General features: G+C 42.4%; 1 protein-coding gene across 1 annotated transcript in view; it reads right to left on the bottom strand.

Moving 5' to 3' along the window:
• The window catches only part of RELN (reelin), a 1,675,658-nt gene that overhangs the window by 131,845 nt on the left and 1,531,272 nt on the right, over positions 1-12,541 (bottom strand). Inside the window, exons 51-53 of the mRNA XM_086967429.1 lie at positions 7,972-8,126; positions 6,946-7,160; positions 5,073-5,250 (exon numbers count right to left, since the gene is read on the bottom strand). Of these exons, the coding sequence (XP_086823555.1) occupies positions 5,073-5,250; positions 6,946-7,160; positions 7,972-8,126 (548 nt within the window). The remainder of the gene's footprint in view (positions 1-5,072; positions 5,251-6,945; positions 7,161-7,971; positions 8,127-12,541) is intronic.

The raw sequence follows: 12,541 nt of genomic DNA, 5'->3' as shown, positions 1-12,541 counted from the left end.
TGAGATGTCTGCTCGTGATGATTTTGCTTGTTTTTCAGAAATGGCAGTAAAAGACTTAGAAGATTATTTAATAATCTCTCTAAACTTTACCCGAAGCTGGATTTAATAGGTCAAGTAACTTTAAAAAATCTGTTTAATTAGAGTGGTCCTTCTTTGCCACACTTCTGCTTAAAACTAGATTTAAAATCTGTTATCGTTTATAGTTTTATATTGACAAAGGTGAGTTAAGGATATGCTTGCTACTCTATTCTATGTTCATGACTATCAATGAGGATCCCTCTATGTAGAAGGAAAAGCTACATGCTTGTATTCCTAGTTCTGCATTGTAGGTATCCTCAATTATGTCTTAAACAACACTCCCTCCTCTTCGATTGTCAATACATTTTCCATATTTTTCATTTGAATCCATTACTGCCATTTAAAAAGAACTGAGGTTGTGAGGCAAACTGCCAGTACAGTGCATCTGGGAAGGGAAGCTGCTGGCTCCTTAAAGTAGCAGTGTATTTTCCTTGCAGTCCTTTAATTCTTGACCTGTCAGGCTCCTTTTTTCTTCCATCTTTCTTTCTCTGTATGTGCTTAATAGACTTTTTAGAATTAAACGCGGGTTACGCCTTGTCAGAGGCTCCATTGTGGTCACATTATATTGATTAGATGTCTTTTTATGATCCAGAACAAAAATGTCTGAAAGCAGGCCTGTCATGTTTATTTTAATGGAGTTAACTCTAAATTCTATGGACATAGAGGTGTTTACCTCCATCTAATGACTGACTTTCAATAATTGAAGAAAAAGTGTTCCGGGATCCTCGCAAATGCATAGGAATATTCTGTGTTTATGATTTCAGTGAGGGAACCTATGACGCAGACCTAAGAATACAAGTAAGAAACTTTTACCTAACTCGATGAGCATCAGGAGCAGAGAGTTCGATCCCTGGTGGTTCTTGTATTGTATTTATCCTTATGCCAATTGGCATGAACTGTTATGGACTTGAAAATAGGAGAGTGATTAGAGTGGACACTATATGAATATCAGGAGTAGGGAGTTCTATCCCTTGTGGTTCTTGGGTTTTATTTAACTCATCGTATATATTTCTATCAAGTTATATTTAGATGTTGATTTAAATTACTGATTTTTAATAATCCTGTTCTCATTAGGTTTGTAGTATCTCAGACTATGTGATGAGGGATGATTTTTAGGATACTAGTAGAACGTAATAGCTCTGTCCTTGAACAGCAATATATTTTGTTTTTCCAATAGTCATCATTTCGTGTTGACAGACATTGGATAATTGGAATCAACACCCACAATGTTTTTTGAACTGAGACCAATTGGGTGGCATTGTGCTGATTGGGTTTTTGAAACTGGCGGGGAGTATTTAACTGAGGGTTTGACAATATGCCACTGATATGTGTTCAGTTGAAAACCAGAGAATTGAGCATAAAAGGGAGAAGTGTTGAAGGAAGTTAGTTTTTTTGGGTTGTTTGTTATGTATTTAGACTGCATTTTTTGGGTTGCTGCTGATTAAAGATTGTTGGTTTTATTAATATAGAATGCTGATAAATGGGACTTTTGTATTTGAAAACATGGCATTTACACAGAAGTAAAACAGTATTGAATGAATAATGTTTTGGTTTGAGTTGTGAATTGATGGAAGGAAACCGATATTGAGTCACTAGATTTGGTGTTAAGTTATTGAGACAATATGTGGAGCATAACGTAGATGTATGATTTTAATGTAAAATTTAATGGAATATGAACTAAATAGAAATATTATATAATAGTTTCATTTTATTATTTACCCATGGTGTTGTGAATTTTCAGAACTATGGATTCGTGAATGACAGCATATTTTGGCTCTGGTCTTCCTCTAACCTTTTGTTTCCTGGATACTTTGCCAGGAAGAAGGACTACTGTGCTGCTGAAAGGACTCCCATTCTGCTGGACTGCTGCTTTGAAGGAACCGCTGCCCAGCTGTGCTCACCTGCTGTATTCTGCCCTCTTGCTTGACGGAGAAGGACTGGACCTGAATCTCTTGAACCAAGAAGGGCTAGTTGGCTGGCTTCCTGATCTGAAGCCTCAGAGACATACCAGACTTCCAGCAACTTTGGAACTGCACCTGGATTCTCCATCTGCGAGTCTACCCTGCTAAGTGGTCCCATGCCACCCCAGTCCTTGGAAGTGGGCTTCAGGTGCCTCTGTGGATCCAGCAGAACCGACGCATCACCTCTGCTACACGGTGCAACCGCGATAAGAACAGACTTATTTTCGCTGCTGTGTGGATTGAACCCACTGCAAAGACTAACATCACCACCACAGCTCGCAGCATACTCAGAACTGCCACTGCACAGTACACCCTCTGCTCAGGCTCCTACATCCCTCGTCAACAGTAGCCTCAATGACGACTCTGAACTCTGCGTCTCAGTCTTGCAGCTCGTCAGTTCTGATGCATCGCCCTGTCTGTGTGCTGCATCCTCAACGCTGGACTAAGCATCGCACGCCCTGTTGACAGGATCCTCGACAAGGATGCAGGCCCTTACATGGCAGCCTTGCCACTTCTTGAAACAGACACATCGCTTCAGCTGTGAGACGCATCTTTGAAGCAGATCCTCACAACTCTCCACAAACCAGGTCTTAAGGTACTTTATATAGTGGGCCTGACCGAGTCCCTGTAGCCGGCCTACGCTCCATCACAGTAGGCCTGAACTTGTGACTTTGTCCCTGTACGGTGCGATCAGATATCCACTGTTGGCACTATGTGCCCCTGTTTTCACTAAAATCTTTAAAATTGAATAACTCCAGTTCTACTAATTGGATTTTTGTCAATTTTGTTTTGTTTTATTTATTAAAGAAAATTCTATTTTTCTACTCTGATATAGAATCCTTTCTGTTTTTGTTTTTTCACTTTATTACTGTTTGAAGTGTTGCACAAATACTTTACACATTGCCTCTAAGTTAAGCCTGACTGTTTTGTGCCAAGCTACCAGAGGCTTAAGCACAGGTTTATTTAGGGTTGACTTAAGTCTTATCCTGAAAGAGATTGTGGTTACTGCTTGACCAGGGCTCACACCCCAGTAACCAAAAATCCAATTTCTCACAGCAAAGGACGGCATAATTTGCTTTACTTTATAGAGAAATTGATTAAGGCAAAAGTGAAATATGAGTATCATTTTCCTTAACAGAAGCGACTGTTGCATCATTGGTTTAGTTGAAATATGGTGAGTGGCTTTTTTATGCTATCACAATAAGGACTATAGTGTAAAACGTATGGGAAGTTATTTGTAAGAGCCTTCTTTTTTTATTTCTCTTTTGTTTCATTTTGCTTGTGTTGGATGGTACTCATATAGTTCATTGCATTACATTTCGGGGGGAGGGGTTGATTGCTAGGACAATTAAGGAAGACAGACATGGTTTTCTACAGGTGTGAGTGAAGTGGATATCATCGCTGTGTGGGGCAGTCCTGCATGTTGCATATTAAAGGTACGCAGGCGAGTTTGAATTGATAATCGGTATCTTTATTTGGTTGTACATAAAAAGATTAACATTTTAAGGAAATTGAGCGAATCGGATTAATTTACAGCAATGTTAACTTATCAAACAGTGGGGAGTACTTATGGAGATAATTTGATGGAAAATATCAAGGCACAAGAGATAATTTGACATCTTATCAAATGCATTTCAAGTGAACAAATGGGGAATGTATTTCTTGTCGAATGTAGCTTTTTTTACGTATACTGTTTTGCGACATAGGGATGAATTATGCACCATTTAGTGTTCAACACACTTAGAATGTAAATAAATATCTGGCATGCATGCTTTTACAAATATTTGATGATTTATGCTTTCACTATCGATCTTATTACAGTTCTGAAAAAGTTGCAGGTAGAATAGCCACTAAAAATGTTTTGGCTGCACTGTTGCAGTAATTAATTGCAGTAATTACAGTGAGCTAATCAGCTGGGGAGAACTATCCAATTAATTGAAACGAATTTTACTTGAATTTGTGAAGTTACTTTCGTGTTGTAACTGATTAATGAGTCTAGCACCTTACTACTAGCAGGAGTAATTAACATTTGTTGTAAATGCACGTATTGCTTGTATATGAATTGTGTCAAATGAAATGATTGTTCTTTACTTAATGATTCAAAATTAATTTCGTGAAATTTGATTCTCCACTTATTTGGAACATTTATTTTTACAGTAGAGCTTGGTTTCAACAATATTATAGTTGGTGTATCGTCGCTGGGCAAGATTAGTTTCTGGGCACACGTTCAACTGCAATGAAATCTGACCAATTATCTTTTGTATACTCAAATATTTTCTGAACAGAAAACATGCATTAGATGCACTGATGAAAAGCCAAAGCATTACTGAACAAGTGATTGTTCTGCTGGTCAAATAAGTGACTTGCATGCAATCGATGGGCGAAGCCAGTGGGATATTATGGATGTGCAGCCATCAGCGGCCCGTGCAGGTAAGATCGGTGAGGCCGTGTTGGGGGGGGGATTTCGACAGACGACGAGGGAACATTAATTATTTATTTAATTTTTCCTCTCGGTCGTCTGTCGAATCCCGCCCCACCCGGGCCCACCGCTCTTACCTGCGCGGGCTGCACCTGTGCGCAGCCTGCCTCCCCATCAGCAAGTTACCAATTTCATTCAAAGATTATATACAAGATCTCAGCAGCACTTCTATATCAGACGCAGGTAGATCATTCAGTCCTTATTTTCCCTGATATTTACTGACCGACACTTGGAACGAAAAAGGCCACCAACAGTTTTCATACACGAATCCTGGCGTTTATGTAAAGCAGTCTTTACGAAGTATTAGCTTAATTTTCTAAAAAAGCAGCATTTGCGAATAAAGGTTTCAAATAATGATGATAGATTTCGACCAGTGTTACTAGGCCAATGTGCTTACAAATGCACCAATTGAAAACATTAAGAAAATCTATGTGCGAGAATCCTCAACGTCTTCTTCTCCTGCAGGCTAGATTTTACATTCTTTTACTGTTCTATCACTTAGTCATGTTAAGATACTTAAAAAACACAGCAAATTGGAGAGAACATTTAATTACCTTCACAGAACGGGTCAGGTAGCAGTTCGGGCCGGAGTACCCAGGCTCACAGATGCACTTGCCTTTCAGGCAGTCTCCGTGGCCTCTGCAGTTGTCCGCGCAGCCAGGACCCAAATAGAAATTATCAATCGCCCACTGCACGTCTGAGTACTTCTGGTAGAGCCGGAACCGTACAGGGCTGCACAGAGAGCAGGGATACATAAGAGATGAGTCTTTATTTAATTAAATATAAGGGCATGGATGAACACTACTTTCTAGTTGCACCTGCAGTTAGTGATACAACGGGGTACTGCAATTAGCCGGCGTGCTTTAACTGAACCTTTTCAAACGTCGGTTTTGTAGTGTGCAAACACAAAATATTCACTATCTGGCACATGCATCAACGTAGGCTTTTGCGATTCATTAATTGCGATTATTCAGGAATAGCAATTAAGGAATCGCAAAAGCCTATGCAGGTAGGAATTGCTATAAAAATAGCAATTCGTACACATTCCTTAATTGCGACTTGCAAATTGCAAGTCGCAATTAAGGAATGCCGTCCCATTCATTCCTATGGGCCTCCAGGCCCATAGGAATGAATTGGAGATTGCATGAGCAATTTGCGAGTACCAGTAGGTACTCGCAAATTGCTCATGCAATTTCAAGGGTGCAAGGGTGTCAAAATGACTCCCTGTTAAACCCCTGAAATTGATCTGTGCACATATGTTGCACACACACACATGCCCTAAGGTCATGTTTGTGCACAACATGAAACTTTGAAAAATGCACAAAAGGGCATTTTTTCAAAGTTTTTGCTAATTACCATGAAGTTCAACTTCATAGTAATTTGCGCCCCCTATTAGCGAAATCGCTAATTTTTTTACTTTAATGCATTGCATTTAAGGAATCTCAATTTGGGATTCCCTAAATGCAATCGCAATTTAAGTTATCGCAATTTAGAGATTCCTTAAATTGTGATTTTTGCATTTGGGATGATGCATCCCAAATGAAAAAATACTGGTCGCAAAGGGGCAGATTCTGAGAATCTGCCCGTTTGCGACCGTTTTTTTGCTTTGATGCATGTGGGCCTATGTGCATACATGATTGCAATTTACCAGGTAAATTGGTGAGAAAACCTGTGAAGGTAATAATATGACCCTCATATGAGGGCATATTTGTGACAGTGGTGCATTCACCTTGCTGTGCTGCCCTACATCACAGGGAATGGGCAGGAATGAGCAATATTTATCCAATATGGCGCATTCCTGTCCTTTCCCCCTGCGGTGGTGCCATTTTGGCAACCTAGCGCCAATGGAGGCACCCTTGCTCCATGGCGGAAGGGTGCATGTGGTGAAGGCAGGATTGTTTTTGTGCTGGAAGTGGCTTTGCATGGTTTTAAAAATGACTTTGAGGTTTGTGTCATGCATGTACCATGTTGCGTGGACCAAGCATGACGCAAAGCTCTCATAAATATGCCCCACTGGAATCTCGATTCGGGGGCAAGAAGCATTTTGCACCTGAGTTGTAACTTGGGTCCCACTAAGAATGAATGCTTCTGAAGTGCTTTCCATTCACCTATATCAGGCCTGCATCCAGCACTTTGTACAGGCTGTCACTAGGCATTTCATAGTGCCCTGCACAAGTGCAAGTTGACTCTGAGTGCCCAGTGGTGTGCCCGGAAGCTTTCTTCCTCCTTTAACTGCTACGCATCAGTGGCGTAACAATAGCTCCTGCGGTACGGGGAAAGCTCCAGGGGCCGTTTCTGGCATTGTGCATGGGTGGCGGGCTCTTGGCCTGAAAGCTCCCGACTGGGTCCAGAGCAAGGGCGGCACCCTCCATGAACTTTGCAGGGGGCCCCCTCAAGTTTTGTTACGTCGCTGCTTCTCATACTTACTTGCCAACAAGATTTTCGGGCAGAGGGTAAATAACTCGCTTCCATCCCTTTGTTGGGAAGAAAACTGATGGCTGTGAGACGGTCCCAGAACATTTGGGGTCGGCGGGGACACACTGAGGCACCAGATAGCTCCAGCTCACGCCAAAGTCAGTGGAATACTGCACGTGGACCTGGTTCTGAACATTCTTTTCTGAAGTTTTACAGCCAGCAGCAATCTAAAGTGCAAACATTAATATTATGACATTACAGTATCACCACAAGTGGGTCATGATAGCATAAACACAACAATTATACTCATAGGAAGTGAAGAAAATCCATACCAGCCATGTCTATTAACGTAAAGAAATCCTGGTACATTACTTCGACCCATGATTCTACTAAACTTCAACACTTTCCTACTCATGTAGGAACAAGATAAGTTATTTAAAATTAGGTTGCCCTTTAAGGTTACTTACACACAGTCTCATAATATTCATAGTAATAATATTTCATACAGATTGTGGTCCAGAAACCCACGTCTGCTACATAGGAAAGGCAAACAAGATCGTTCTTCATCGAGGCCAGTTTATGAAGCATTTCCGTACATCAATAACAGTGAAATTAGTTCATTTGTGTTTTTGAGGGCTCCCTTATTGTGTGCATGGGTTTGCTGATGATGTCACAAGTGTATACTTCATTTTCTAATCTGTTAAGCAGGTGGTTGATAAAATACGCATAGTGTGGAGGTGATTCCCACAACTGAGAATCCATCAGCATAAACAGCATAACAAAATTAGCATTGCATCCTAGGCAATGAATGGCTTGAAGTGCAGGAAGACCTTCAAAACAATGTTGAATAAAGATGAAAGGTATCTTTTTCTAAAACGTCCAAAGACGCTGCACAGCTGTTGATATTTTGGGCTTACTCAGCCCCCCATTAGAAGTGGGCAGTGTCTCTCTGATAATATTTTAACTCGCAAGAAAGCAGAAAAACATCACACCCTAATGTGCTAATTTTGCATGCATATCGCCTATTCAAAACTCTACCTTGAATTGCATGATCCAGCCATCATTGGGTGTGAGGTCATGGGTTACGGCGTAGACTTCCCTTCCATCATGGCTTCCACACAGCATCACCCCATCTGGAGAGTCGCAGAAACGTTCAATGCTGCAGTCGTCATGGAACAGCCAGTGTTCATTCACTGGAAGAGAGGTAATAGAAGGAAATGGTTTACAGTCCTATGGAATAGTCCACCTTTTCCTCCCCAGCGCTATCAGGACCAGCTATGTTGCCTATAAAAAGCCCACCAGGCACCCCAGTTAAGCATGGGCGAATTTTGCGAATCTCGCGTTCGCGAATTTTGCGGATTTGCGAACTCGCAATCCGCAAAATCCGCGAATTCTCGCGAATTTGCGGATTTTTTTTGTGTTTGCGCGGGTTTCTGCCAGTTCGCGAGGGTTTTGTACAATGTCGCAAATTGCGAACTTACCTGTCGGGTCGCAAGTTTCGCGAACTTGTTGTTTCTACGTGTCCAGCCTGTTTGGGACACTCTTCTTCATCACTGCCACTCTCTGTCACCACTGCCACTCTCTGACTACTCATGCCACCCTCTGGCCCACCCATGCCACCCTCTGTTTCATCACAGCACCCTCTGGTTGTCCAGTCAGTGTACATTATTATGGCCACTAAAGCACACCTTCCCTGCCTCAAGTGACCTGAATTAATTTGGGGCTGATTAATGTGTCACAGAATATTTTTTTAGCTGGCACCTGCTTCCTTAGTGCTTCCTGATTAGTGATCTTTTGCACTTGCTAAGTGCTTTCATTGTTGCAAAATTAGTTACAACACCTGCCCTGCCCCAACTGACAATAATGAATTAGGGGCTGATTAATGGATTTGAACTTCCAGCCTGGCTCCTGCTTGTCTCCCTTAGCTGTAATTCAGGACCTTTGTGGCATATGTGTAACTATTCTGAGGTTCAGAGCAGGGTCACATAATAGTTGCAACTGGCAACTGAACTCTGGAGGGGCCCCTCAGGAAGCACTACAGGAAATGGCTACTAATGATGAGCCTGAACTTTTGAACCTGGTAAGTAGTTTCAGTTTTGCTAAGATCGTATTTCTGCAATTTTGCACTTATTCGCGGGGCGCGAAGTTGTACTGGGAAGCCGCGAACTCACGCGAACAGTGCGAGCAAAATCCGCTGCTCGCGGATTTGCGGATTTTGCGGGAGATTCGCGAATCTCGCGGATTGCGAATTTACCGAAAATCCGCAAAATCCGCGAGCGAAACGGATTTTCCGCCCATGCTTAACCCCAGTACTACATGGCTGAGGCAAATAATGCAGAGACAGCTTCACTTGTATATATATATAACCTGAATTAATCAATCCCCAGTCAAATCCTTAGTAATCCTGCCATTTGCCCCATATCTTTCTGTGTGTTTGTGGGCAGCCAGGAGCTGTCCACAAACACGATTTTTCATGTCTGAAAAATCGAATATATTATCTGGAATCATGACATAAGTCACGAACATATGAGTGAGAGGGAGGATAATCCTCCCCACCACCTTATTGACTTACAGTTGTTTATTGTTGTGGTTTTCTTTCTGTTAGTGTGTGACTAAAAAGGACCACACCTTCTCTGTGACCATGATGTTGATATCCCCTATAACCTAGGGTAAGGGATTTATACACTAATAATTTTATGAAAAGTCCACAATGCTAAAATCTAATGAAGTAGGAAGTAGGTCAACACAGGCTATACACCATAGCGATTCGATAACTTATTTCAGCCACCTCGGGCCATAAATGTACATTAATACAATCATAAAATATATATAAAAAAAAGACAAACAAGATAATAAATAGCATAAAATAATGCAATACAATTGTGTATTCTACATTCTTTACAATTTAAAAATGTTGTTTAACCATCCCTGGAATCAAATAAAACAACTTCAAAATTCATTAAAAGTTATCGATGTTAAAAACTAAGTTAATAGGTATTACAAATAACCACGTTATATGTGCCTTCATGAATTTCTTTAACAGCCAGGCAAACATAGGGCTCTGCATACAATTATTTTAGAAGGCTCCTACGCTTGTGCCACATCCCATTCAGGAAGCGCGAGACAGCAAAAACAATAGGGGGGTGGGTATCGTACTTTAGAATCCTAAAGGCTTGAGAACAGTGTCTAAATCCTAGATTTCTACAGATTGGAATTATCCATCGTTAACGGGATACAAGATATGCAGGGCAGAGGAAAAACACATGAATTTCAGACTCTGTCTTATATTTACACGCCGGGCATTCTCCATTCTTTGCATTATCCCATTTGCTAGTGAACGACATAATTGGAAGAGTCCCCAAACTAAATTGAATGTAAAGTTTCCTAGTCTGGAGAGGATAGATAAAATCTAGGAACTCTTCTTTTTTGTATTCAGCCTTCACTTGTAGAAACTCTATTGTCAGTCGTCCAGAAGTAGAAATTACTTGGAGGATTGTCAGGTTATGATGCCTATAATGTCACGCCAGATCTACCTTAGTTGTTAGTGGGCATGCTGTATCCGGTGCTTCCCAGAGTTCCTGCCTCCCTATTCTGGTGCTAAGAGCCCTTAAGGGATTTTCTTATTACTCAGGATAGGCAAAACCTCCCTGAGTTCGTCTCTATAACACGACAGCTCTGGTGTTGCCCATAGCCTTCGCCAATACATGAGGGGCCTTAGACCAATCTCTTCGTCAATGGGTAGCAGCCGTAGATCCATGCGGAGGAGAACTAAGGGTGTGCTAGGGGGAGTCCCACTAAATTCCTCATGAAAGAATGCTCTACTTTCGTAAGGTTAGAGGGCCTACAGTGTCCCCACAATTCAGCCCCATAGAGGGTGGCCCCCCTAGCCTGCGCTTTATAGATTTCAATAATAGGGGCAGGTGGCGTAAACGTAGCCAGTCTGTGCATTTTCATTATCCCCCCGCTGTTTGGGTTAACTTTAGGCTTGCCTTGGCCAGTTGGGTATCCCACTCCAGCTGTTCTTTTAGAGTGATACCCAGATACTCGAAAGTCTTCACTCTCTCCAGGGGAGTGCCGTCTAACAATGGGTTCGGATGAGTGGCCCTGGGAGGGGGAGGGGGGATTGAAGATCATGAATTTGGTTTTAGTTAAGTTGATCTCCAAGCCTCTCAAGATACAAAAGTCAGCGAAGCCATCCAGAATGCATAGTATGCCCGTTGATGTTTTGGACAGCAACAAAGTGTCGTCCACGAACATCAACGCCGGCACCCTCCCCGAGACTAACCTTAGAGCATCGCTGTCTTTAACACCAAGTAAATGGTCAATTAGCCCGTTGATATAAAGGGAAAATAAAGTCGGGGCCAGGACACACCCCTGGCGAACCCCCTGCTTCATCGGAAAACTTGCTGACAATTCCCCATGTTTCCCACACCTAACATGGGCATAGGTCTCTCTGTGCAGCCTCACTAACACATCCAAAAGGTACGGTGGGATCCCAAGATCACACAGTACTTTCCACAGTTTTTCTCTAGGAACTAAATCGAAGGCAGACCTCAGGTCGACGAAGATGAGGTAGAGGCTGCTACCCTCTACACTCATCGTCTTCCAGTATAAGACCTGAAGTCTAAATATCTGGTTGATAGTTGATGTACTCGACCTGAAGCCTGCCTGATATGGCTCAGGATCTCCATCTCCTCTATCCAGCCCTGAATTCTGTCTAAAATAAACCGTCCCATAAGTTTTTGGGTAGTGTCTATTAGGCTAATAGGTCTATAATTAGACGGTAGGAGAAGGCAACCTTTTTTATGTATGGGGACTATCTCGGCCCCAGTGGTACTGGGGTTCCATTACAGGGTGTTGAACAGTTCTGTTGTACATTGTGGTGGAGTTACCTTACCACCTTGACTTGGTGACCCCCGCCCCATCTCCAAGTCAGTGAAGTCCAAGCGACCACAGGGTTGGGTGCCCAGTCTACGGATCTAATCCTTCTCCTCTGGGAATAAGGAGGCAGACGGAGGGAGCTCCTGGTTGTTCTTGCCTCAAAAACAACTGTCTCTCTTGTTTTGTCTTTTCAGTCACCCACTCCCAAGCCTGCTCCATTGTTTCAAAGAAAAGGATTGGGGAATTGAAGACTAGCTTTAGCTTTGCGAGAAAAAGGAGATTATATGGGTGATCTGTAGAGCGTGGAGCTTTTATTTCACCTCATCAAAACAGCACCTGCGCTGTTGGACTGGTTGTATATAGTCCGGAAAGACCATGAAGCACAACTTTTGGTGGTAAAGGTCTGACCTCACGAAGAATGATGTTCTGGTCAGAGATATTGAGGACTTTGGCAACCAGAGGGTATGGCAGCACTCTGAGGGGGGGGATTGGGGGAATGTGGCGCTACATGAGGGAATGATGAGCCTGCTTAATCACACACCAGGACTACAAGCTTCTCTCAGGGACCCAGAAGTGCAACCAGCCATCAAGAAAGCGCTCTGGGTCAGGGGTCTCCATGCCCTCAGGAAACCCTACAAACGAGAGGTTATAACTGGGCTTGTGCTTCTCTGCATCTTCAGCCCTGTCTTCCAGTGCGGCCACCGTGCAGAGGAGTTTGGAGACTTGA

This window comes from Lissotriton vulgaris, chromosome 1_1 (genome assembly GCF_964263255.1).
Source record: "Lissotriton vulgaris chromosome 1_1, aLisVul1.2, whole genome shotgun sequence".
Taxonomy (NCBI): domain Eukaryota; kingdom Metazoa; phylum Chordata; class Amphibia; order Caudata; family Salamandridae; genus Lissotriton; species Lissotriton vulgaris.
Note: the sequence above shows the minus strand (reverse complement) of the source record. Positions and strands in the feature narration are given on the sequence as shown.